This window comes from Heteronotia binoei, chromosome 3, assembly GCF_032191835.1.
Source record: "Heteronotia binoei isolate CCM8104 ecotype False Entrance Well chromosome 3, APGP_CSIRO_Hbin_v1, whole genome shotgun sequence".
Taxonomy (NCBI): domain Eukaryota; kingdom Metazoa; phylum Chordata; class Lepidosauria; order Squamata; family Gekkonidae; genus Heteronotia; species Heteronotia binoei.
Window position 1 is genome coordinate 166,309,880 of NC_083225.1, and position 27,771 is coordinate 166,337,650.

At 40.6% G+C, this 27,771-nt stretch overlaps 1 protein-coding gene across 2 annotated transcripts in view; it reads right to left on the reverse strand.

Annotated features, from left to right (window-relative positions):
- Nucleotides 1-1,493: 1,493 nt before the first annotated feature.
- ZC3H12C (zinc finger CCCH-type containing 12C) overlaps nucleotides 1,494-27,771 on the reverse strand; it is a 61,755-nt gene continuing 35,477 nt past the window's right edge. For both annotated transcript variants that reach the window (XM_060234842.1, XM_060234841.1), the window contains 5 exons: nucleotides 23,596-24,359; nucleotides 8,244-8,383; nucleotides 6,311-6,545; nucleotides 5,211-5,317; nucleotides 1,494-4,128 (listed from right to left, as the gene is read on the reverse strand). In XM_060234842.1, the coding sequence (XP_060090825.1) occupies nucleotides 2,735-4,128; nucleotides 5,211-5,317; nucleotides 6,311-6,545; nucleotides 8,244-8,383; nucleotides 23,596-24,287 (2,568 nt within the window). In that variant the 5' untranslated portion in view covers nucleotides 24,288-24,359 and the 3' untranslated portion in view covers nucleotides 1,494-2,734. The remainder of the gene's footprint in view (nucleotides 4,129-5,210; nucleotides 5,318-6,310; nucleotides 6,546-8,243; nucleotides 8,384-23,595; nucleotides 24,360-27,771) is intronic.

Genomic DNA, 27,771 nt, shown 5'->3' on the forward strand with positions numbered 1-27,771 from the left:
AAATTTGGACTTTCTGGAATCTCTAGTCCAGTAGACCCACAGGCTGCTGTTCAATATATATTTAAATTAATTATTACTTATTAAACAAACCAGGTAGCCGCTCACTTCACACTGTAGCACACGGTGCATGGGTAAGCCCTCTCTCACAGTTTGTAGGCTACAGCTTAGCCTACTCAGGCTAACACAGCATACACCAATTTAGCATTAAACTAAAAACAAAAATGAAATTATTCTATTCCAGGTAAACATTTTTGCATTCTCCAAGTGGCAGGAACCCACTTAGATCTTCTAAGAGACATATGTCTATAATGATGGTAACTGAAACAGTACTTAAAATGTAAGTCGCAAACAAAACACGAACCAGCTATTTCAGGGATCTCACATGCAGAAACCCCATTGCAACAAATGAGAGCTATGCTTCTGTGCAGTTCCCATTTGTTTTAAGAGGCCTACAAAGGAGAAGCACATAGATTCATTGTACCCTGTTTCCATTTAACAATGCATGACTTCCATTAAAACAGGCCCCGATGGGTAGGGAACAATTAAGGTAAGGGGGAGGGATTAGCAGGGAAATAGATTCTCTCTAAGCAGAGGTGGACAGAGCAGGAAATAGAGCCACCTGAGCTGGACCTAACCAAACTGAGATCCCATCTTGCTTGTCAACAGTGAAAGCTTAAGCTGTGTAGAAGAACAATTCCTGAATTAGCTGAACATGGTTCAGATTATTGGATATATCTACAAGTTCAATGCTTGTCAGGAGCATTTGCTGTATACCAAAATCCTACTTCTTGCAACACACAGTGTCACACAAGTAGAGAAAAATGTTTTCCTATTCAAAAGGTGCTTGGATATTCTTTTCAGGCAGCATTTTACCATTATTTTCTTGATAAGGTATCTCTTGGTAACATTTGAGGAAGAAAAGACAAGCCAATATTTTTTTTTTTTAAAGCGACATATATATTATAAAGACCTGAGCATTTGCCTACCTATCAGAGTTTTGGGTTTCAGTTCTACAGCTTTTAAATAAGGGATAAAATGTTGCCCAAAAGTCTAATTATCTTTACACATTTGTGCGTGTGTTTTTAAAGATAGATCTATACATCCAAAATAGTTCTCATAGTTAAAGATACAATTTGTATCAACAGTAAAAGGTACTTTCTGGTTCTATGGGGTTTTCGAGCAGCATCTATGGACCCAGTGATCATCAGCACCAACAATGTAAACCAAGGAACCATCACCAAGTATGGATCTGCAGGGAAATCCTAGTGTTGTAAAGTGGCTTATCATGACATCTAAGTAAAGCTGTCACTGAGTGCAAGATCTACTACTAATATAGCCACACAAAAGTACATTTTAAAGGAGACAGCAGAGCTCGTGTGACTTAAAACCAGAAATATCCCTTACTAATACTAGAAGCGACCATTCTGTCGGCTTCTAAAACTCTGGTGTTTGTGAAAAGAATCCGGCCTACATAGTACAACAAGCCAGAACACTTAACTTTGAGAACTTCTAATGGTATCTTACAAAAAAATAAAAAGAGAATGAACCGTTCTCAGCTATAATACTATGACTACAGTGCAGTTATTAAAATGTTGCATATCTTCAACACAACATGAAACCTTCTCCAGGTCAGCCTTGATAAATAGCATGAAAAAATACACAGTATCTTATATACAAAAATTGCATTGAGAACAATTTGTTTCATTTAAAAACAGGTATTTTTTTATGAAAAAAGCATTGTATCCAGTATACCTGTGCATCAGTTGGAGGAGCAAGAGAGACATCTAAAAACAAAGCTTGGCTTCACTGCCATTTCCGATAACTGGAAGTACACCATAGTTGGAAAAGGCTGTAACCTAAATGGATAGCCTAAGTTTCAACAGCACATGTTTGTAGGAGCTCAGCATCCTCAACGCCTGAACCAAAAAAAAAAAGGCTTTTGCCTTCTACGTAATAATAAATAAGGGATGGCAGGCTCTCCCCCTGATTGCATTTGCTTGCACCAAAAATCAATAGGAATCACCAAATAATTTTAATTAAAAAATAAAACAAACCACAAATGAAAAGTGCCATACTATAAAGTACTAATATATTGTTACCGATTTCAGCATTAAAAGTGGTAACTCACACATATGGTTTAAAAAATAAAGTCAGTGCTATAGAAGACCTTTGTTTTCTATAAATAAAATAATTATAGCACAAAAAAAGAAAACCACACAAATAAAATAAAAATAACTTAATTGCAATAAAAACAATTCATTAATAAGCTTAGCTTGAAAACTGTTTGCTGGGTGCATTTAAAATCCTCTCCATTTTCCACAGGGTTTTTTTTAAAAAATGTTTTGCACTCAAAGGATAAAAACACATAAATTAATAAACACATAAACTTTCAAAAGTGCTGCATATAACCCCCCAATCCCACTGCATGGAAGATTAGTTTTATCAGAGACCACAGACATAACAATATATTAAACTGGAAAGATCTTCCAGTCGTGACATTTCTTTTTTTTCTAAAAAAAAATTCAAGTTAGCATTTAAAACCAAACCTGTCACTTCCAATGCATTGGGTTGTACATACAGATTCCATAGCACAGTATTTCACATAAATGGATTACTAGATAATCTCCTTGCTGAGAAGGAGATCACAAATGCTATTGTAGCAAACCTCCCTCAGCATTAAAGCTGAGACTGAACTAAATAGACACCTTAAAGATGCATCGTTGTCGCCACGTCATCAATAACCTAGCTGAGATTTTTCCACTAGAATGGCTGCAGCCAGTTGCTGAGCATCCGTCATGTGAGGGTTCCTTTTCATAACAATTCTCACAAGGTCTGGAGGGAAGATGTTACAGAGGTTTATATAGACTTTCTCTCGGGTGTCCTGATACCGTGGAGGATCCTGCGGCATGCCACAGTAAATCCGCCAAGGCTGATCTTGCTGCTCAGGTAAACTTTGGAAGGCAAACTGTTCATAACATGGTTGGGAAGGGTTACTGGGCAAAGAGTACGTTTGACGATAGCCATAAGCATCAATCCCATAGCCTTGCCTGTCCCAGCTACCCAGTCCATCTTGTCCAGAGTAGGACTTTCTTTGCCTTAACGGAGAATTATCATACAAACGGGAATCAGATATGCTGTCTACTCTCGTGGACACAAGCGCTCTTCCTATATGCACGTTCTTAGAATGCTGTGAGCTCTGAGGGGTGGGATAATCACCAGGACAACTCGAGCGAGCCCCAAGAGTAGGATGCTGAAGGTGTACAGCCATGTACGAAAGTGGGGGTTTGTGATGATGCTTTGGTTCTTCATGACTGTAACTTTGCACTCTTGTTAACGTATCATGGTAACCTTGCAGGAATGGCTGAGAGTTAAGGTGACTATGGGGGTGTACGTGTTGGCACTTTAAACTCTCTTCCAGCTGAGGGTCAGGAGAGCTCACATAGGACCGATCATTGTAGCCGACATAGGAATCACTACTGCCACAGCTCATGCTCCCTTCACTACTACAATCAGAAGCTACAGAACTAATTCTGTAATCTGTGTCCAAAGAGAAACGCCTTTCAGGGCTTCGTGGGCCAGAGATAGCTAAGTTTGAGTATGCATTTAGCATTGAATAGTAGCCTACATCCACAGGAGACTCACATTTGGGATACTGCTCATAAGGCATTGGCGTTCCATGATTTTTGGTTGCCATCATCACTGGAGGGTACTGTCCCTGTGGTCTTTGATCTTGAGGTGGGAAATGAACTCCAGATGGAAGGCCATTGCTTAAAGGTGCAGTACTTTGGGGTTTTGCAGCAGCAGAATTCGGAATACTAACTAAAGAAGGTACAGACCTGGTTTCCAACTTGTTTTTGGTGGGAAGCTTTTCCTCCAAGTCTTGATAGACTTGAGTCCTTATACTAGGATCTGATTGCCTCTTTGGAGCAGTTCGTTTGAGATCCGAAGTGCTATCCATCTTTGTGCTACAAGGAACACTATTACTTTTCACCAGCCCTCCTTCACTAGCAGCTTTGGTAGCTGTGTTCCTAGACATGGCACGAAGTTCATCAGCTACCGACCTCTGAGGCTGATTCCCTCTTTCTGGATGGTAGTATTTGCACTTGTGTCCATAAGTGCATTTCTTCCCTGAGAAATTTGGTGTTTGTTGATTTTTATGCCAGGAGAAAAAAAAAGAGAGAGAAAGAAGATTTAATTCTACAGCAATGCTAATTGTTATCAGGAGAGAGATTAAAAAAAAAGCATCACATAGTTTCTGGAAAATAGTATATATGTACACAGAAGTTCATGGCAGCACAATGAGTCCAGATGCTAGTTAAAGGTAAAGGTAGTCCCCTGTGCAAGCACCAGTTGTTTCCGACTCTGGGGTGATGTCGCTTTCACAATGTTTTCATGGCAGACTTTTTATGGGGTGGTTTGCTATTGCCTTCCCCAGTCATCTACACTTTCCTCCCAGCAAGCTGGGTAGTCATTTTACTGACCTCAATAGGATGGAAGGCTCAGTCAAGCTTGAGTCGGCTACCTGAACCCAGTTTCCACCGGGATCGAACACAGGTCGTGAGCACAGCTTGGACTGCAGTACTGCAGACGCTAGTTAGCTAACTATTATTTTGAGGCAGAGCCACTGTTACTCCCATGTACATGCTTTCTTTGTGATAATATGCCAGAAAGTTCTTTGGGCTTCCATACCACTCCTCCCCGCCAAATCTCATACTGTGCCAAGATTCAAGACTTCTTGGTTTAGAACCACAATGTGTTGACATCTGAGCTAGGCACTTGATTGCAAGTCAGGATTTTAAACCATGGTCTGTCACCAAGAAACAATCTGCAATTTGATAAAGCACACTATCTGTGATTTATCAAAGATTTTCCAGTTTCAAACATCAGGCCCGTACACAAGAGGAGGAAGGAGTGCATAAACCCAAGGATTTTGGTTTGTTCTCCATTGTCAGGATTCAGCTACCATGTCTTGTATAAGAATACCAACAGTGCCCTCATCTGAGCAAGAGGTCTAATAGTAGACCTGATGTTCTCTAGGCTCCTTTATGAATCAAATATCCTAATACATTCGCTGTGATTCTACTACCCATTCTGTTTAAAGCTAGTACCTAATGAAATCTTCAACAGTAATCTTTACAAGATAAACCAATAAGCAACCAATCCTCATATTTTTTTAAAAACATAGCTGGTGTATGTGTAAATACAATTACCGTATGGACATGGTTGCTTCTTATGTTCTGGTACAATAGGTTTCTTCCTTAGAAAATTATCCAGACTTGGGCCATGGCGGCCAAGAGGATCATCAGGAGGCATGAATCTATGTAATAAAAGAATTAAATAACTGAAAAAGACGCATTGCTGCCATGCATTCTCCCTACCAAATACCTGAAAGAATCATAATTTCTTTAAAAAGATGTGTTTCACTTCCATAATCTTTCAGATGCATTCCATACATTATCCACTCCAAAGTTAGTAAACTAAACTTATATTTGATAGCAAAGATTAATCTAAAAGTTTTTTTTTTTTTTTTAGCCTGGGACATATTAGTTAAAAGCCAGTTTGGTGTAGGGAGAGCCAGTTTGGTGTAGTGGTTAAGTGTGTGGACTCTTGTCTTGGAGAACCGGGTTTGATTCCCCACTCCTCCACTTGCACCTGCTGGAATGACCTTGGGTCAGCCATAGCTCTGGCAGAGGTTGTCCTTGAAAGGGCAGCTGCTGTGTGAGCCCTCTCCAGCCCCACCCACCTCACAGGGTGTCTGTTGTGGGGGAGGAAGGTAAAGGAGATTGTGAGCCGCTCTGAGACTCTTCGGAGTGGAGGGTGGGATATAAATCCAATTTCTTCTTCTTAAAATATATGGGAGAAATGCCTAGGATTGCCACTGCAATTTTAGCTTAGTTTGCACACCAACCTGGCTGAGATCCTAATCTGAATGATGGAGGAGCATGCACAGGTTCCTCAACTTCATCAATAACCATTCAACAAGTGATGTGAGCATTCTTTGTGGAAACAAAATGACCCCACTTGTGTGATCTTCCCGCTCCATTTTGAGGTAAAAGAATAACATTAATCAGACTTTCATGTAGAATGTATGCCCCATATATTCCTTCAGGTTCATCATGAAAGGAGACTTATGAGCTCCTCAACCATGCAAAAACTGGCTGAATACATGTGTTTAAACCAGGCCTATATCCCATTGCTATCATGCCCCCCCTTCCTTTAGGCCTCTCTGCAGGCATCTCCCAGTCATTTTTCAGTAACAACCTTGCTCCTTGCTATTTTTCAGTAAGAGATGAAAGTCGTTGTAACTTACTTATCATTGACAAATGAATACATCAGCAGCCGTTCATCAATAAACTTCTTCCATTCTGGCTTTTCATTAGCGAGATCCCTGTAGTTATCGTTAGATACAATGATACCATCTGACTCAAAGGCTAATTTCACTATGAACCTGTCGTCATAGCACACCACTCTTCTCCCCTGAACACGGCGGGATGGGGTGAACACCAGAATTTTCTCCTTTTCTAATTTACGTAAGATTTCTTGGTCTAGAAGCATTAAGAGAGAGAGAAAAGTGCAAACTGCTAATGAGACTGTTAAAGATGTTATTCAGTCTACAGAGCTCAGTTATATGTCACCAGGTCAAAATGTTTAACAGGGTATACTATGATGACTTGGCTTAATCACTGTAATTAGATTATGTTGGGAAGCAAATGGCTGATACTCAGCAATGAATTAAAAATAGATATATTTTTGCCCCAGAGTCCACAATCATGCTTACAATAAAACCAGGTGTTACTGCAATTAATTCCACGTATCTGAATTAAGTAAGCATTCTACTCAGAATGGACAAACCAGCTGAAAAGTGTACTGCACTAAAACTACATGCACTTAATAAAGACCAATGCTAGATGTAAACCCATGCCTGTTTGTCAGAAGTGGAACTAGCTAATGCAGCTACCAACAATGGGCTTCCAACCTGTATAAACACGTCAGAGGATGTATTTGCTTCTTAAAAATATACTGATGCTATCAAGAAGCTTCTGAAAAATGAAAAACATTTTCTTCCACAATCAGAGATGTTATTTAAAAAAATTTAAAATTTTTGCAAGGTCAGAACTATTTTTTCCAATAAACTGATTTCTTAAAAGTACGCCCTTTTCCGTAACAGATAAATTGCTTCATATTTATCTGATTTTCTGTTATTCAGCAGGCCTTGCAGCTTTGCTGTGGGAAAAAAAATCTGTTGCAATTTTGTCAACAAGACATGGCCAAGTTTGAATATTTAATCAGAAACTGTGTATGTATGTGTGTACATGTATATAAAAGTTACAGAGAAGAGATTCTGTTGGATCAGAATGAAAAACCATTGAGTCTATATCTTGAGTAGCCAGCTGGACACCTCTGGGAAGCTAACAGAACTACAAACAGAGGAAAAGATCAATGTTCCACAGCTTCGCCTGCTGTTCAAAAAAATCATATCCATAAAGGTCAACTCCTATCCTTCCCTTCAGCAGAAAGCTTAGTATGGGGAGCCTGCAGAAGCTTTGTTATTGTTATTCAGTCGCACAGTCGATTCTGACTCTTGGCAACCCCATGGACCAAGTCACACCAGGCCCCCCTGTCTTCCACCATCCTCCTAAGTCAGCTCAAATTCGTGTTAATCAGTAATGCTGTCCAGCCATCTCATCCTTTGCCATCCCCTTCTTCTTTTGCCTTCTGTCTTTCCCAGCATCAGGGTCTTCTCCAGTGAGTGATCCCTTCTCATTTGGTGGCCAAAGTATTTGAGCTTCAGTTTCAGCATCTGACCTTCCAGGGTTGATTTCCCTTAGGACTGACTGATTTGATCTTCTTTCAGTCCAAGGGACTCTCAAGATTCTTCTCCAGCAGAAGCTGCTTCTGAGCAAACAGAATGGAGAGCCAACTCTGAACGTTGCCTGGGATCCAAAGGACTGGCTGTTTAAGCAGAAAGTTCTCCTGCTAGCCCTGAAGGGATTTTTTCTCAATAATCATCAATTTCTACATCTCATGGAAGTCCAAAGGTGCCCTGACCTTAGGAAATGTCTATGTGGGGGGGGGGGAGGCACAAGGGGCTTCAGTGGGAGGAATGAGCTGGGATAGCACCACTGGATCCAACCTATTAACATTCTGGGTAATAAAACATTTGTTCAGTCAGTCAGAACAAGCTTTTCTAGGTACATCACACATTCTTACAACTGAGTAGTTGAATGCAGAACAGAGTATACCTGTAATGAGAGCATCTGGTCGTGACTGTTCTTTTCTCCATGCTGGCACAAACACTGTAACACCTTTGTGGCCTCTTTCCAAAAACCAGTCCACTGCCAGCTTTATCCCCCGACAAGAGAAGACTTCTTTGTTCCCATGGCTGAAACAGACATCCCAAAACACTCATCTTCTGAATTACAGCCATCGTTTTCTCACATGAGCATGAATGACATATACCAGGGGTGGCCACCGGTAGCTCTCCAGATGTTTTTTTGCCTACAACTCCCATCAGCCCCAGCCATCAGCCATGCTGGCTGGGGCTGATGGTAGTTGTAGGCAAAAAAAAATCTGGAGAGCTACCATTGGCCACCCCTGACATATACCAACTATGCACAGACATAATATTACACCAGATAACTCCAAAGGAGCTAAGGACAGATAAGTTGTGCACCAACTTAAACTGTGTAACTTATTTTGTATGGCACTGAACAAACTAGCATCTATCTGGCCTTTTCATTTAAATATACATCTGAAGAAATGGGTTATTTCCTGCTTTCCACAGGGTTTTTTTTTGTTTTGTAAGTGGAAGTTTTTCTAGATTTCTCAATATTCAGCGTAACTTTACATATATGCCTCATGCCTCAGCTCATTGATAACAGAAAGAAAACTGAAATTTTGCACACAGCCTGACTACTATGTTTGAAAATGGGACATGTTTACCTCTCATTTGAAACTTCAGCTGTGAAACCTACTTCATAACAGCTGCAAGGATTGTAAAAGAAAGCCAGCCTAGCCACATCTGTGACTAGATGTAGCATATATGACTAGATGCAGTAGGATATGCTACACTTAAGTTGCATATACTAAACTTGTATTGGCTGTTTCACATTATTGGTGTGCACTTTTAGTATCCAAATATCCCAGCAAAGGACTTCTTTAACTTCACAAAGTTGAAGGTGGAGTTATTTAGCCCTTGGTATATAGTCCCTAGTGAAACCAAGTATCTTTTGACAAGATCTTTGAAAATTAAATGAACATTTGTTGTCCTTTAGCAGCATCAAGTCCATTGCACTCTTTCTAGGTGTACTTTTTGTGAGACTATTTTATTTTCCAAGCGGTCAAGATGTGAGAAAATCTTCTGAAGCCTAGGAAACATTACCAAAAATTTTATAGTAATTACTTAGCCTTGAGACTCACACTGAGGACTGTGGCTGCCAAAGTAACATGGCCATCTACCAGCTAGTGTTGCCAAAAAGACAGAGGTAGTACTGCAGAATGGCTAAAACATAACTGGGATTTACTTTGAGTGATGATACAGGAAGGCCCTAATAAAGGCCCTAATAAAATCCCAGAAGGGGCTTTTTCCAAGCCGGGGAGAATGAGACATGATGGATGCATTCCAAAACCTTTTCCTCTGCTACCAGTGTAGCTATTACAAGTGTAGTTATTACAATTCCAAAGTATTATTAAGAGAACTTCAAAAACCAGTATGCTTACCAGAAGTACATCTGTCCTTGATGTACATCCCTGTGTATAAGCACGATGTGTAGAATGCAATGGGCTAACATGACTGGCTACTATACAAGAAGGTAACATGGACAATAAATTTAGGCAGTCTGTCGTAGGTTTGCCAATCCCCAGTCGGGAAGCAGGGGAGACCTGTGTTCTACAAAAAAATCAATTTCAGGACTTTGCACTCCTTGGAATCTTTACTCTTCATGGACTCTTTCATGATGAAAAATGGCAAATGCTTTACTGTAATTTTGATTTATAATTTTGGATATATACTATATGTTATAAAATAGTATGAGATATTCCTTTAATAATGAGTCTTTAAAAAAATTCTTTGAACTGAGCAACTACAGCATAATCTTGTAAATTTCACTGAAATTGACTTTTTTGTAGAACACGGGTCTCCCCTGCTTCCCAACTTTGCTGTGTTCATCCCATTTGGTTTGCTAATCCCCAGTCGGGGACAGGGGATCCAATATCTTTTTGGTTTTTTTGCAAATCCACCACATACGATAAAAGGACATTTTCATCAGCTTTTTAAGAAGAGCACAAAAAGAGGATAGATACAAAAAAAAAGAGAGGCCTTCTAAAAAGAGAACGTCTGGTAACTCTTATGTCATGGTTGAGGTTTATGTAGGCTTAGGAGAGCTGTAATTGGTTGCACACTTACAGTGCAATACTAAGCAAAGTTACACCTTTCTAAACCCACTGACTTCAATGGACTCAGAAGCTCTGTTTAGGATTGCTGTGTCAGTATCCTAAACTGCTCTATGCCTCTAGGGGCAGATGGAGGAACTCTCATTGGGTTAGTGAAAATGTTTATTCTTATGCTGGTGTTTTCATTGGAGCAACTTTACACAAAAGTTATTCGCTCATAGAAGTGTTTACTAGTCTGCTTGTCCACTCATACCTATGTTAGTATATGCAGTAAACTGACAGAATTTTTTTAAATTTTACCTTAACTTTTAAACACAATTTACAGAAGTTTCTCTTTCTGATGACTTAAAGGAAATCCTAGCTTTCCATAGATGAGTAGGCAACTGGCTATTTATAAGCCTGCTGTAATGTAGATCTAGCTTGTAAGTTAAATCCAGCTAAGTGATCCTTTACAATACATCACAGTTTTCATTGACTAATTAAATGGTTATTTAAAAATTCACAATAAATGGCGCTTCCCCCCCTCTCCCAACAGACAACTTTAGCAGATGGCTGTGTCCTCTGGGTGACCACAGGAGGCTTGTTCCATTCTGGCACTTGCCTAGGAACAAGCTATTTGCCATCACGTGATCTATGACAGCTGAAACAGAAAACACCTGACTCTTACTTAGTTCATTGTACCTTAATTATTTTCCTCCAAGAAATTATAAAATATTACAATACTATACTTTTGACATCTGAAAAAAAAATTATTCTCCAGTTGGCCATGAGCAGGCCTCAGATTCAGCAGGAGTTCACAGGAGCTCAACTCCTGAACCTTTCTGACACCCCTCCTCCTCACCTACCTTGTCCATTGAATAGTAGGTGCAGCTGCATAACAATCCTTGGATATTAGAAAGCGTGCAGCCACCCAGCCACCAGGAGCTTTGCCACATCTCCAGCAGCCCTCATTAATCCCTGGAGAAGCCCACACCACCCTTTTCTCAACTTCTTATGTGATTTTGGGTGGTGGGTGGCTTGCTGGCCTTTTGACTGGGGGGGGGGCAGCCCAGGAGAGCCCCAGGTGAGCAAGGCCTGCTTGGGCTGGCTGGATCTCTAGCCAGCCTAAGCAGGCCTCAGTCACCCAGGTTTCTTGCGTCAGGTTGCTTTTGGCTGGTGGGGGGGCGGCATGTACTAATGACTTATGCCAATAAGCTCCACCCCCTATTTTTCTACAAAACGACCCCTGGCCACAAGGTTTAGATGTCTGAAACGTGTGTATAGAATAACAGAACCACAGAGTTGGAAGGGACCCTTGAGGTAATCTAGTCCAACCCCCTGCACTATGCAGGAAATTCACAAATGCCTCCCCCTAAGTTCACAGGATCAGCATTGCTGTAAGATGGCCATCTAGCCTCTCTTTAAAAGCCTCCAAGGAGTCTCAGACCTAGTATGTTAAGTGCTGCCAAGTAATTGCTGATTTACAGCAATCCTGTGAATTAATGAACTCCCAAATGGCTTATTGTTAACAGCCTTCTTACTCAGGTGTTGGAAATATTAGAGCCGTGGGTTACTTTATTGAGACTTTTCTCTGCATTTAACATGTTACAATCTTTTGTGAATGAGAGTCCAGTTCATTTCATGTGCCACATTAACATAGGAAGCTGCCGTATATCAGGCAGGCCAACAGTCCAACTGGGGCAGAAAAGGCCTTTCCTAACAAACACCTGTCACAATTCTCAGCTCCACCTACCTCACAAGGTGCCTGTTGTGGAGACAGGAAAGGAAGAAAATTGTATGCTGCTCTGAGACTCCTTTGGGTAATGAAAAGTGGGGTATAAAAACGAACTCTGCCTCTACCTCCTCCTAAAATATACACACCCAAAACTTATGGAACAAATTGGAAAGTCAGGAAGCTCTACATCTGCATATAACCCATTTGCAATTAATTATGCTTACTTACCAAGACCAATGGAGTAATCATTAGGCTTCTCTGGGGCGCAGATAACGGATTGGCTTCCTACTATCCATTGTATGACTGTCTGATAATTCTTCCAAAAGCAATTGCCTCAAATGGAAGAAAAAGCCAGTATCCCCCCTCCCTTTTTGTGTGTGTGTGTTTGCTGAATCTATTTGTTGGCTTCAGTTCTTCCCAGAGAGCACCTTATGGCCAATAAAAAGAAGAAATGGTGTCATCAAAACCTATGAACATATTAAATCAACTTATACCAGTTTGGACTACTGCACCGACTTGCTCAGTATTGTCAACAGGCAGTGGTCTCCAGGACTTCCCCCACATCTACTACCCAGATCTTTAACAGGGGATGGTAGAGATTAAATGTAGGACCTTGTGCATGGAAAATATGTGCTCTCTTATTGAGTCACTGTGCTTCCCTTGTAAATTGCTAATTAAGTTTCAGTGCAGAACTTCTTGAGCTGTAATTCTATTTTTCTAAATGATTTAAATTCATGTTTTCTCCTTTCCTGGTCACTCTGATCCCAGCAATTTAAAATTGGAAGTTTCTTTTTCAGATGATAAAATAAATGATTAAAGGATTTAGGATTCATCACTAGTATTAGTAGTGGAGAGCCGGTTTAGTGTAGTGGTTAAGTGTGCGGACTCTTATCTGGGAGAACCGGGTTTGATTCCCCACTCCTCCACTTGCACCTGCTAGCATGGCCTTGGGTCAGCCATAGCCCTGGCAGAGGTTGTCCTTGAAAGGGCAGCTGCTGTGAGAGCCCTCTCCAGCCCCACCCACCTCACAGGGTGTCTGTTGTGGGGGAGGAAGATAAAGGAGATTGTGAGCCGCTCTGAAGAAGAAGATATTGGATTTATATCCCGCCCTCCACTCCGAAGAGTCTCAGAGCGGCTCACAATTTCCTTTACCTTCCTCCCCCACAACAGACACCCTGTGAGGTGGGTGAGGCTGGAGAGGGCTCTTCCAGCAGCTGCCCTTTCAAGGACAACCTCTGCCAGAGCTATGGCTGACCCAAGGCCATTCCAGCAGGTGCAAGTGGAGGAGTGGGGAATCAAACCCGGTTCTCCCAGATAAGAGTCCACACACTTAACCACTACACCAAACTGGCACTGAGACTCTTCGGAGTGTAGGGCGGGATATAAATCCAATATCTTCTTCTTGCTACATTCCCTTTTATGATACTTGATTTTAAATGGAATGAACTCAGATATTTCTGGGGCTGGGATAGAGTTTCCGTTTCTTAAGGTATATCATTCTGAACTTACAGCACAATTGCTTTTGAAATCCTTTGTCCGTGTCAAAGTGGCAAATAAAATCAACAGATTTTATATAGGTTTATTCCATTTTTTAAAATGATACTTGCCATGCCTATAGGACCTTGGGCCCACTGCCCTTGTGCCATTGAGGATTCACATATGTGAAGAAGAGTTCCTCACCTTGGCCCATCATTAATAGGGATAGACCGAGATGGGCAGCCATGTTAGCAGCAGAAAAGAGCAAGACTCTAGTAGCACCTTAAAGACTAAGACAATTTGTAGCAGGGGATGATCTTTCCTGAGTCACTGCTCACTTCTTCAGATCAGTATCTAAAGTAGGGTCTGAAGAAGTGAGCAGTGACTCAGGAAAGCTCCTCCCCTCCCACAAATTTTGTTAGTCTTTAAGGTGCTGCTGGACTCTTGCTCTTTTCTATTAATGGGGAAGGCATCAAGGGGATGTCAGTACAGATTTGAATATAGAAAACCTGGGATAAAAAAAATACAATAAAGACAGACACTTGATCTTTCAAACTGGCATGTAATTAACTTGAAAGAAGAAACAAAATTAGGTCTGAGTAGGTATTACATACATGTGGCAAAGAATATCAGTTACTGTATCTTGGTGCTTTTTTTTTTTTTTCAAACTACACATCTGCTTGCCTGAAAGCTACCAGCATAGGATTCTTTTCTTGTAAAAGTTCTAGGACACAACCACATACACACATGTATCATGAACTAGCTTCCCAATCCAAAAATTTCCACAGAAGCAAATGGTTCCTTATTTTGATACCTTCCCTTTCTAATTCACTCCCCAAATCGCTTTCCTTCTTTCTGTGAGCCAGCCTTGCTGTTAGCTGCTGGCACACATAATCTATTTAACCTATTTATTTCAAAAACCTGTTCTTCTTTTGCCATCCACCCACACATACAGTGCTAAGTAGGCCTTTCTCCTGTTCCCCTGACCTTATTTTAGCATATGCACGCTATGTCACAAATAGCACCAGTTCTTTTTACCTTCTCTTATGCACAGTGCTTTCTCCTCGTGTGTTCTGTGTTTTACCAACAGACCTTGTTGGAACACAAATTTGATAAGTGCATGATCTAGTGCAGACAGTTTATGTTGGTGAGGCTGTTATGATCAGTTGCCTTCATTACCTCTCTAATGCAAGAAGCTGGACTAGAAGGGGACCTGGTGCTACAACAAAACTCTCCTTCATTGTTCCCCTCTTCCCCTTTCTGTCTAATAAGCTTCTGGTTCCGGAAAGGCAAGCACCATGATCAGATGCCCATACGCCTCCTGGTACAACTGCAGATTGATTGAAAGGATAACCAGCATCATGTGCTTTTTGTCCAGGCAAGCAAAACATTCTGTTGCCTGCTCCTTTTTCTGTCTTTGCTTGGTGAAAAGAATAGGCAGCTGCCACCATTTGTGTGCCTATGTGCCTTTTCAAACACAGACAAGCACATGGTTACAAAGAGAAGGTGAAGCTATGATGGCTCAATCTATGAAAATGAATATAATAAAAGGAGAATGATCTGTATCTAATCCTGAACCCAGGTGCATGGTGTGGATCCAGAAATCAGCAGAATTGGGTCAGGGACAATGGAGATATTGCTGCAAGCTTGGGGAGGTCCACAGGTTTGCAGAATAATATTAAAAGTGGGAGGGAGAATTGAAAAACTGAAATGCCAAGGTCTTGTGAGATTTCCTCTTTGCAACCATTTTGGGTTGCCTTGACAAGTCTGGTCCCCTAGTTAATTCAAAATGGATGCTATGGCTTAACTTTGGTACTGGAGGTGAGCTGGGGAGAAAGGAAGCATGGGTGGGCACAAAATGCAAGAAGAATAGAGGGGAAGTGAAGCTGTAGTACAGGAAGGGAGGTAAGTAATTTGAAGCAAAAGTGGCAGAAATGGGGGGGGGGGGGGTGAAGAAAAGACGTGGGGAGAAATTGCAAGAGAGAGAAGAGGAATGGAGATAAAGTGACAGATGAGGAGGAAACTGAGAAAGATAATTGGGAGGGAGGGAGGGAAGGAAGCAAGGAAAAGAGAGATACTGCAGGGACTGTGAGGGAGAGGAAAGGATGAATGTGATGGAGATAGCTTGGGGGAAAGGACCAGCAATGGGATGAGATCCCTCTCCCCCATGAGTTCTCTCAGGTCCCCTACTTGTAATACTTAACTGTAGTACTTTTGCGATTCAGTGGAGCCATCCTAACACTGCTGTGTAAGAAGTTATTGATATCTCTGATAGGGGCCAAGTCTGAGAAAGATCTATTTGGCTAAGGCCAACCCGTGTACTTATAGCAGGAGGTTACATTTGAATTGGGAGTCTCCTAGATCATAGCTCATTCTCTTAGTCACTTCCAGTAGCAGGACTTTATTTATTAAAACATTTATATCTTGTCTTTCCTCTAAGTACCAAGCAAGCCTATGGTGGCTTCCCTTGCTGCTTATGGATGGGCATTCCACAGGTTAAGAATGGTGTCTTAAACCATCCATGTAGTTTTTCACTCAATGGAAGAAAACTATCATAAGTAGAAAGTTGCAGTCCACTCTTGTCAGTGAGACTGGGTTGTTCGGAATTTTTTTAAGAATGGAAAATTGTATATCTTTCCCCATCCTCCTTAAGAAATCCAGGTTCCATGTCAACTCTTTGTGGTTAGCAATCTGCCTTCCTGATCTGGTACACATACTCTGAGGGTCCAACTCAGGACATTTCTGGGGACCTTGGGGGTGGAGCCAGGTTGCAACAAGCACAACTGAATTCCAAAGGAAGATCTGGTCATCACATTTAAAGGGACTACAGTCCTTTTAAATCCCTTCCCTTCATCGGAAATAATGGAGGATGGGAGCACCTTGTTTGGGGGCTCACAGAATTGGACCCCCAGTCCAGTCTTTTTGAAATTTGGGAGGTTTTTTCAAGAGAGTCTCCAGATACTATGCTGAAAATTTGGTGCTTCTACCACAAAAAACCAGCCCCTCAGAGCCCCAGATACATGGGAAATACATGGGGGAAATGCAGAATATATTACAATTCAGATTCTCTATGGAAGCTAAAAATATATTACTAGGAATACTTCCTAATAAATTACCAAAAGTACTGGAAGCGATATATGAATATATGGTAGCAGCAGCCAGAATAATCTATGCTGCAAAATGGAAATCAGAAGTCTGTCCTAGCTTAGAAGAATGGGAAAATAAACTTGATGATTATGCAGTAGTGGTGAAACTATTATCTGAAAAACAGATCAATCTAGAAATTTGAGTTGAGATAGAATGTTTATTATGTAAGCAGGAAACAAGCTTAAAAGAAGAAATAAAATTCCAGATAGAAACAGAAGATAAACAATATGGTAAATATCAGAACTTATTGAGTCCTCCAAACTCTCTGCTCATGTCACCAATAGAAACTCACTATGATAAGAATGCAAGAAATAAAAGGGGACAGGGGGGGAAGCAGAGCTTGCTTTGCCAGGCTCTCTCAATCGCACAGGAGAGCTACTGAGCAAAGTCACTTCTTTCTATTGGCTGAGGCTCTTCCCCCTCCTGGTCCCCTAACCTTTGTTTGCCCAGTTCCCTAGATCGCACAGGAAAGGTACAAAGAAGGCACCTTTAAGACCAAGGAGTGGTAATGTTTTAAGCATGTTTTAAGGTTTTTTTTAAAAAAAGATTTAATTATGTTTGTCTGTGTCCTTTATAAAGTTTATATCTCTGTTACCTAAATAGGTGCACACGTGGCCCAGCCTGACATGGCCCAGCCCAACAAGGTCTCATTTATGTCAGATTTGGCCCTCATAACAAAATAAGTTCAACACCCATTACAGAAGGGGAGTTGGGGAGAATTGTTTTTCATTTTATATACCACATAATGTATCTTTTTGTATTCTTTTTATATTATTATATAACCCTTCTTTTCTTTTGTATCCCCTATATATTATTATCTTGCTATTTAAAATTTTAAAAAATAAAAAATGTCCTCACGGTGGGGGCTGGAAGGTTAGAAAAATTCCTTGTTAGTTGCAATTATCCCAGCTTAAATAGTAGGGGTATTTAAAATGAGGTTTGTCACAGTGATCACTTGTTTGAAGCATTCATTTGGGAAATATGTTCTCTTTTTTGCTTTTCAAAATAAAGTAACCCTAATAACGTCCATGTATTAAATGGTCCATGGAACAAGGCTAATTTTAATTTCTCTGACCCTCAAATCATGCACCCAGCACTAAGGTGACTTTTAGGATTGGAATGTCCTATAAAGAGAACTTGGTACAAAAAGAGAGCACTTAGCACAGCCTGTCAAACATGGAGACAAATACTGTTACAGCAACATATAACTAGCAGTATTCAGAATCCTCACACATACTCCTCATCAGGGCACAAGAACCTCCACTCTTTCAACTAGGAATGCTATGAAAATAAATTCTAGACAGGTAAGTAAAAGAGAGAGGATCCTATGTCTAAAACTTGGACTGCTTCAAATGTCTCCCACAACGTACTTTACTGCGTAATAGTTCAACTGTTTCCTCCCTCCCTAGCACTGTCCCCCACACATACAGTGTAAGTGTGCAGATGCCCCCTATATGCTGGTTGAACATCACCATGATATCATGCTGCTGTAGCCCGACATGGTAAATAGGGGTAAACAAGGAACAACATATTTCAGGATATTAGGTGGCCCCTTAAACTATTGCTAATGGTCGTCAAACACTCATGACTGCTTTTGCTTTGCAAGATCAGACCCCCCCCCCCCCCCCGCACACACACAAGCAGCCCAACAGAAATTGTAGATGCAGTTCCAATACAGCTCATTACAAGGGATAGATAAATATTGGCCCAACAACTAGTGACCCAACTGGTGAACCTATTGTGTAGAACTCTTCAGAGGGATACTAAGAGGTATAAGATACCAGAAGAGCACCTAGGTGGTGCTACTCTCTCAAATTTGAGCACAGTGCTAGAGCCCACATGTCTTTTGCTACTGATGAATATTACTCATTATGATACTTGCGCTTCTTTCCACTTTTTGCTGGCAGTTCTATAATAGGCATAGAGACCACTATGTCAGACCCCATTTACAGTGCAGTACAAACTGTCCGCTTTGACTACAACTTGATAAAACTGTAGTGAACATCTATCAGTGCTCTGCGAATTCCCAACTATTATTCTAGCCTGGTGGCAACTGTACCATTGTAAACAGTTCAACCGATAGTTGTTCAACCAGAACAGTTGTACTTATGGCTAGGACTAAAAGGAACACTTTTACCCCTAGATTCTGCAATTCGTCAATGCACCTTCAAAGGCACAGGAGTCTTAGTAGATCAAGAGAATTGGCAGCCCCATTCTTTTGACCACAGAGCACCATTCTGGAAGCTGGATTGTTTCAAAGCTCTCTGTTTTAGTAGAATTTTGTAAGCAACGGTCATTACTAACCTCATTTGTCTTCAGCACAGGACACACAACAAGAGATTATTTCACAAATTGCACAGTTATGCTCTAGTAAGAGAGAGGGGGCAGGTTCATAAACCCATTGAGTACTACTGGTGGTGTCTAATAAACCATTCAGCCTACATGATGGGGAGGAGATGGAGAACAAGAATTGCTGTGTGGGAATGAACCTTATGAACACTGTGGATAAATGGCTTCATGGGAAGGCTATGCAAAATGACTACAGTCTATGACAGCTAGTTATCGTCCTCTGTAAATGGATCTGACACTTCAAAACCATAGCTGTGCCTGGGACTCCTTCCACTGTGTTGTTCATCAGCTAGGCCCATGAAAGTCTTAACCAGGGACCTTATGCATGCTAAGCCTGTGCTGTCCAACAGTGTTGTGTAGTGTTCCTGCCCTGGTATATATCACTGGATTCAACATCAGGGCCACTGGAGGCTTCCAAATGTTCCATAACGTGGGCTTTTCCTGTGTGTCCAGTTGGATGCATAGTTACCATCATGATTTTCATGATGTGATGCATGGATTCTAGTCATGCCTTTTTTCTATCTGCTCCTTGTTAATGGTGAAAAGGTGAATTTGACCTCATTTCTATCTGTCCCTTGGTAGGATTCAAAGTCCTGCATCATTGTTTTTACACAAGTGTTTTCCCCCAGAGAACTATGGGAGGGTTTTTTTTTGACAGGAATGCCTGCTGTGATAGTGAAGTCATGTATTCTCTTGCTGCTGTGTCTCCTTTGCTCTGGGGGCGGGGAAAGTAGTTCCATGAGGCTGTCTTCTGCAAGGTATGCTGTGGAGGTATCTCAGTGGAATGTCTATGTTCCCTTTCCTCTGTGCGTTTGGTGATCAAAAGGGGGAGTATTTGTAGGAGGAGATTTGAACCCATATCAACATCACTTGACAGGAGTTGTGGTAGCTGCAGTGTTCCCACTGGACATACACTATGGTGCTTTCAACAGCAGAGGGTACTGTTTCCTATGTTCCATTCTGTCGTTTTCTGTGAGTGAGTGGCAGCAGGGTGACATTAAGGAGGCATGCACCAATTGGCTGCTTCCACATATAGCTATCACAAGGGCACTGACAAGTGCTCCATGTTTCCTGGATGTGAATGTTGTTGCTATGGTCTCCAGCGCAGTTGCTATGCTCTTAGTTCCTTGATGTCTGTTTCTGCCATTTCTTTTCTCTACTGAGAGGGGATAGGGATATCAGAGGAATGATGGCACCATGCCAATATCAGTGATGCAGCACATCTGCAGGTTAGGGCTGAGGTGTAAGTAACCTTTTACCTCTAAACTTGGGTCTAATGTTCAAGTTATTCTGGTGCTATGGGAGCAGCACTGTTCCATCGTGCACTGCCAACCATAAGGTGAGAAGTGGTAAAGAGAGTGCAAACTAGAAGCACATACATACTAAAATTACACTCCATGCTAGTGCAATTTCTTGGAAAAACTAGGTTAACATTGACACAGGGAGAGTTGAAGTAGACCCATTCCCATGTGATCACTCTTCCCATGACCACCATCCCCTTGTTGGCATATCATGAATGTTGGGCCTGTGCATATTCTTCATCATGATCACCTTAAATGGATATTGTCCTCACTTACTCAGACCAACATTTTACTATCGGCTATACAACTTCCTCAGTGTCTCTGGCTGAATTTATAATTGCTATACAGTTAAGTGAAGCTTCACTTCTTTGTGTTAGAGATTTATATAAAAGATTTGAAAATAACAATACCACTTCCTAAACTGCCCAGAAAATATGAATATGTCCTTTTCAAATCTGAGACAAACATACTGCACAATGCAAAAGTGAACTGTGAAACTCTGTGCAAAGTGTAAAAGAGTGTAACTAACTGAATTACAAGGTGTTTCGTATATCATAATATTTTCCTAAGTAATAGCAGATATTCTGGAATACTAAAGGTATTTCTGAGAAAATAAAATATCAGAAGTGAATACACACCTCAAACTTTGTCAGTGAAATAAAAGGGCTCTCACCCCCATACCAACTGAAATAACTTCACCATACCAGCATTCATTTGTAAAATGTTGGTCTGGTCAAGATTTTATGTAGCAAATTGACAGGGACAATATTGCTTGTATGTCTCACAAAACCGACACTGAGATCCAATCTGTTTCTATGGCATAGCAAAGAATCCCAGTCCTTCTGCCTCAGAGTAATCTTGTCCTGTTGACTTCAGATAGCATGGAAAATCATGGCTTGTGCTATTCATAGTTTTAACATCCAAACCATGGTCTAGACAGTCCTTGTTTTCCATATATTCTAAGCTTGCAGTTCTATGGTACAGCTACCTCAAGCTCTGACATGATTTTTCAGTTCAGATTTCACGCCAAAATCACGTTACGTACAAACCATGACTTACCAATCTGTACCAAAGTTACCTCATCTTTAAGGCCTATACAACAATAACATTCATGAACTCTGGGAGTCTGAGAATGAAGCTGGATCCTACCCTCTTGATGGAAAAGAACAGGTCAGTGGGGTAGCTGAGAGCACATACGGTAGTTGGATTCTGGCTCATCTGGCCACAATGATCCATATCACACTAACTTTAAGGGTGGACTACTCTAACACCCTATTTTAGGCCTACCTAGAAGCTTAAGGAGGACAGAATGCTGCTGCCTGCTGGAACATGAGCCTCATGCCAGTTCTGAAGGCACTGCAATGGCTGTCCAACTTTTTCCAGACTCAGTCCAAGGCCTTGATTATTACCCATAAACCCTTCACAGCTTGCAAGAGTGCCCCTCTCAGTGTGCTCCTGTATGGCAACTACATTCCTCCACTAAAGGCCTGTTTCAGGCCCCAGTTTGCAGAGAAGCATGGATACTGAGCCAAAGCTTCATTTGCTGGGGTGCTGGGGTGATAGATGGCCTCCACAGGATGTCAGAAAGGCCCATTGCTAGCTTTATGGCATCACTGCACAGCAGATTTTTTATTAAAGTTTTTTTAAGTCAGAAATGTTCCCAGATGGATATACTAAATGATCATATGTATTTTAGAGTGGTTTATTAGTTTCAGTTTCTTTATATGTACTATTATGTTTTATATAACATTGTACCCTGCTGCAAGTCCCTTTAAATATATGCACTAAACACTGGAAACCCTTTTTAGACTCTTTTGTAAACCACTGATTTGTATAGCAGTTCTTTTTTTTGTAGTACACACTGTGAGATTTCAATGTACAGTTTTAGATACAGCATTTATGCACAAATGAAAAATGCTTTCAATAATTACAGAAATATATATCCCATTTACAATTCGAGTAATCTAATTAAATAACATTAAAGGTGCTACAAACCCCCTTATCTAACCAGTTAAGCTCCAAATCCCATTTTGAGAACAGAAAGATTTTACAGTGGCACTAAAAGATTCTTGGGCTATAATGTGTTTCCAAGTGGACCAGCTTCTGTAATTGAGATGGAGGCACTGCTTCTCTTGGCTGCCTCTCCTCCTGGCAAGGAGCACATTGCACCAGACCACTGGGTACTCGTAGCTTCCCAGAAGAAGAAAACAAAAAGGTGTTCAGTCTAATGTGAATTTGGTCAACTTATACTGGAGAACATTTGCCCTCCAATCTTGGTGGGTGGTAAAACTGGAGCAGCAAAAAGCACATAAATATATTAGGGGTTCCTAACAGAATATTAATTAAAAGCAGCGAGAGCTGAAAGTGAGGGATCCCTGCACGAGTTCTCGAAAGGGAATGCAAACCATCTACCAATGTTTATGTGCCTTTCTATGGGTCACTTGCTATACTCAGACAGTGACTGCCAAGTTCACTATGACTTCCCTTGTGTTTTCTCAACGTAAAGCCCTTATAAGTCTCCTTGTTGTGAAAGTTTTTAGAACTTCTTGCTACTTTATAGGAGACAGCATTTTTATAGCCAAGTACAAAATAGCCTATCATCATCATCATCAACACCACCACAATTTGAAATGTGCATGGGATTAATCTTGTATAAACTGAGGATTTTTTTAGAATTCTCTTGAAGGTTGTCTATAAAATTGGGAATATGTGATCCTTCGTTAAGTTTTCTGTGCATCTGTAACAGTGTGCTTGGCATCAACCTTTAGTCACTGTTATAGCACCAAGGTCAACAGGGGCAAAAAAAAATCTCCATCTATCTTCAATGGTTTTATCCTTAGAATTTTTGTAACAAGTTCCACTGTGTCACTTCATGAACTAGGGTAAATTTTAATTGATTTAGCAATACAGGAATGTGAACATAAGAGAAGCCATGTTGGATCAGGTCAATGGCCCATCCAGTCCAACACTCTGTGTCACACAGTGGCCAAAAAACCCAGGTGCCATCAGGAGGTCCATCCGTGGGGTCAGAACACCTAAAAGTCCTCACATGAAGAAGTCTCCATGTGCTTACTATTCAGCATTTGGTTGTTAGGCATGAGGATCAAATAACAATTATGTGCATGAGTTGTACCAGAGTATATACATAAAATCTGCCCCCTAAGTGATTACCATTAAATTCCCAGCATATAGGAACACCATTCTTCTGTAACGTACCTCATTGCCACATTGCTGCCATCAATAACTATAGGTCTCAGGTTATCACCATCCACCGGCACATCCTCCTGAAGGGGAGAGTCAGACCTCTGAGATTCAACAGAAGATGCTTCCCGCATTATGCTAGTATTAATGTTACTTACACTCTGATCCGTCTCAGTTTTATTTCCAAGTTTGACAAGTTCTCCCAGTATATCATTGATTAAAGCATCAGTACCAAGCTTATTCAGTACAAGTTGAACCTGTTCTTCAGAGTAACCTAACTTAAGTGCAAACTCCAGTTTGGTTTGATATTCTTTGACTGCATCAGGGGGTTTCTTAATTTCTTTAGATACCAGACGGGCTTCTTCTAGCTTTAGGTCTTGCAAGATTTCATTGCGTTTTAGTATATGGGGTTCCAGGCAAGGAGATCTGCACAGTTGTCTGTGAGTCTTCGGTAATGCACATGATTCTGTTCTAGTGGTAGTCAGTTGCTCTGATTCATTATCAGAATTTGTGCTCTCATCAGAATCACAACTGGAGCTCCCAGTTTCTTCAGAAGTCTCCTTGTTTGAATCCTCCTTCCTAGAGTTAATTTTATCCATTGTTGGTTTCTCTACCATTGACCAAGGTGCAATTGCACTTATCTGTGTCTCAGCACTGTCCTCATAGAGGTGGCCTAGGTCATGCCCCAAGTGATCCTTCAAGCCCATGAAGCTGCTGCATGTACTTGACTCCACTTTGTTGGTTTTCTTGTATTCCTGAATATAAAATATTCTGTGTTCCTAAAGAAAGAATAAAGTTGGGACCAGTTAGACACTGTTTTATTTAGAACTGTTATGGCAATTTTCACAGGATGTCATTTATTTGCTTTCCTAAGGGTGGGTGCAAAAAAGCACTATTTTAGTTTTTGCGTGTGTGTTTTAAATCACTCCCATGGTGAAATCTATAAGGAACTCAGCTGAATGAAAGGAGTTTGTCAAGCTTCAAAAATTAGTTTTGCCAAATTACTGCTAGCTTCTGACCCTTGGATAGGTTTTCAACCAGATGTCAAGGCCCCAAGCCAATAAAGCCTTTTAGCCTTTCAGCAACAGGGCAGGTCATTTAATGGCCATGCTCATGTAATCTAATCATAAGGACAAGAACTTGTTTGAAATAATGGGCCATATGTCCTGAAAGATGGAATTAAATTTCTGAAAAGCTTATACTGTTATAGTATCCCAGAAGTTTACAAATGCCTATTTATCATTGATTATGAATAGGCATATTGAATGCTTTTCAGAATCCTAAGTCTGTTAAAAAGCTACAGCTACAGTCCTAAAAAATCACTTTTGTGAGAGCAAGTCCCACTGAATAGACTTGAGCAGGATACCGAATAGATCTGCTAGGGATTGCTCTCTAACAGTCATCCTGATCTATGGTAACAAAGTTCACACATTGATGCATAACATATATTTGTTACTGAAATATAAAATATATGATGCATCTTTAATAATTGTTCCAATAGTCTTATAAATGGTGATATACCATTTCCTCCTCATATGTAAAAATACCATGAATTTTTATGCATTTGTGCAATATCTAATACTTTTCAACATGTATTCTGATATAGTTGGTATTATCCTATGGCTGATACCTAGGATATAACTCTAGGTGGGCAGCCATGTTGTTCTGAAGCAACAGAATGATGTTAGAGCCCAGTGGCACCTTTAAGACCAAGAAAGTTTTATTCAAGGCATGATCTTTCATGTGCACATGAAAGCTCGTATCTTGAATAAAACTTTCTTGGTCTTAAAGGTGCCACTGGACTAACTTTATTCTAGAAGAAGAAGAAGATGATATTGGATTTATATCCCGCCCTCTACTCCGAAGAGTCTCAGAGCGGCTCACAATCTCCTTTATCTTCCTCCCCCACAACAGACACCCTGTGAGGTGGGTGGGGCTGGAGAGGGCTCTCACAGCAGCTGCCCTTTCAAGGACAACCTCTGCCAGAGCTATGGCTGACTCAAGGCCATGCCAGCAGGTACAAGTGGAGGAGTGGGGAATCAAACCCGGTTCTCCCAGATAAGAGTCCGCACACTTAACCACTACACCAAACTGGCTCTCCTAGGATATAACTCTGTTAGTTGCAATATCCAGATTGCTTATCTGGTCTTAGTTATCAAGAGGTCTTTGAAATATACTGTTTAGTATAGCCTTATATACATTAATTCAGACCACAGAATTCCGAAAAATACCTTGAAGGCAAGCAGACCCGAGTATACCTGCTGCTGTTCACATAGCTCCAGATGAGTCCAGCAGGGAACTAAGCCACAGAAAGATGAAGCCCTTTAAAGCTTTATAGTCCAATTATTCTCATTTTGTTATTTTAGATAAGAACTTTTATAAAGATGGAATAATGGCCATTTTTAGAAAAATAACAGCTTTACGTCCTTAAATGGTTAATAATTTAAAAAACCCACATCAGCAAGATTAGATATGCAACATTTCATACCTCCCAAAATCTAAACTAAATTTTTCAGCTACCAGGGCACATTTTGGTAGCTCTGTGGCTGCAAAGGCTGCCACCCACCAAGAACTGTCTGCTGATATGTAAATTTTTATTCATTTCAGGGGGTGATTCACACAAAGCTTTAACTGTGTGCAGCCTATGTAAGATGGAGAACAGGATTTCCCACCTAAACTACCTAAAAGATTTTACATCCCTGCACTGGACATCAAACTTAGGTAGAATCATTATATATGTAGGGTGCTTTTTAAAAGGACACTAAGAACACATAAGCCAGCTGGAGATATAGTCCCTAGAGAAAAAAAAGATATAAGTATCTAAAATAAACACAATATCTTAAAGGTGCAATTGACTCCTATTTTGCTGAACATTGTTTGTAAAAGGTTAAAAATCCAGAAAGGGGAAGGAATACAAAGAAATAAACTTTGGCTTAGCAACTGTCTTTCTGGTTGAGGTCCCATATGCTATGCATGGAGGAAAATCGCTCTGCATCCAGTGCTTTGGTGTGGGTACAAACCACATGCTGATTACCTGGAAGGTATTATCCCAGGCACTCTCTCTCACCCTCCTTTCTCAACAGGTGACCAGCACTGTCACAGCTGATGATGGTTTCCATCTGTTCACCCTAGAAGATCCTTACACACAGTAATGAACAGTCAGCCCACTGCCCTATAGGAAGGCATGTGGGTTGGTACCAACAGGCAGGTCTCAGATTCAGTGGGAGCTCACAGGAGCACAGCTCCTGAACCTTTCTGAGAGTTCCACCTCCTTGTCCATTGAATAGTAGGTGCAGCTGCATAACAATCCCTGGATGAGCTCCACCACCTATTTTTCTACAAAATAACCCCTGCCAACAGGTATCAAAGAACTACATTTTCCGTTCAAAACATAGGTTTAGATGGTCATTTAAAAATTGGTTCTAAATGCATCAAGAAAAACTTTATACTGTATCTACCTACAAAACGTGTAATGTGAATATAACATAACCTGCCCCTTCTTTTTCTTTTTTTGTCTTGTCAGCACACCAGGAAAAAAAAATCCTAGTCTTCCTTTTGGGTAAACACATTAATGTGTATAGCTCATAATATCCAGCAGAGAGTAGGGTGAGTAACAGAAATTTTTCTTAAAAGATTTGATGCAAAATATCACACAGGAGGAGAAGTGTTCAAATAAAATATCCATTTTACAGAGCAAGTTTTAGGTAAACAAGATTTATTTATTTATTTCTCATCTTATTTAATCATATCCCTATTATTTTGCTGTCTTTCTTCTTGTTTCATGGTTCTCTATACCAGCGTTTTGCCAAGGTTTTTAAAAATTAGTTCTAGAAGTTATATTTTATTACCCAGTATAGCCAAACTTTTCCACCCAGTATAACCAAACTTTTACACTCTGCACCTTAAAGTTGGAATCTGAAATCCCAAACAGCTATTTGTTTGTTAATCTTGTTTAGTCATACAAAAGCCATCTACTCCATTCATTTCTTATAATGCTGAGTAGTGTTTAAAGGGTATACATTTGCAATAGTGCCTCTTAAGATGGTACCAGTGGTGACAAAATAAAAATCAGTGGTTTGACTTGATAAAAATGACTGTCTCCAAGTTCACGCAAACAATACTGCAGTCCAAACAAGGCAAATTCAGGAAGTAAAGCTGGACAACATAGTGATTTACTAACTATGGCAATTC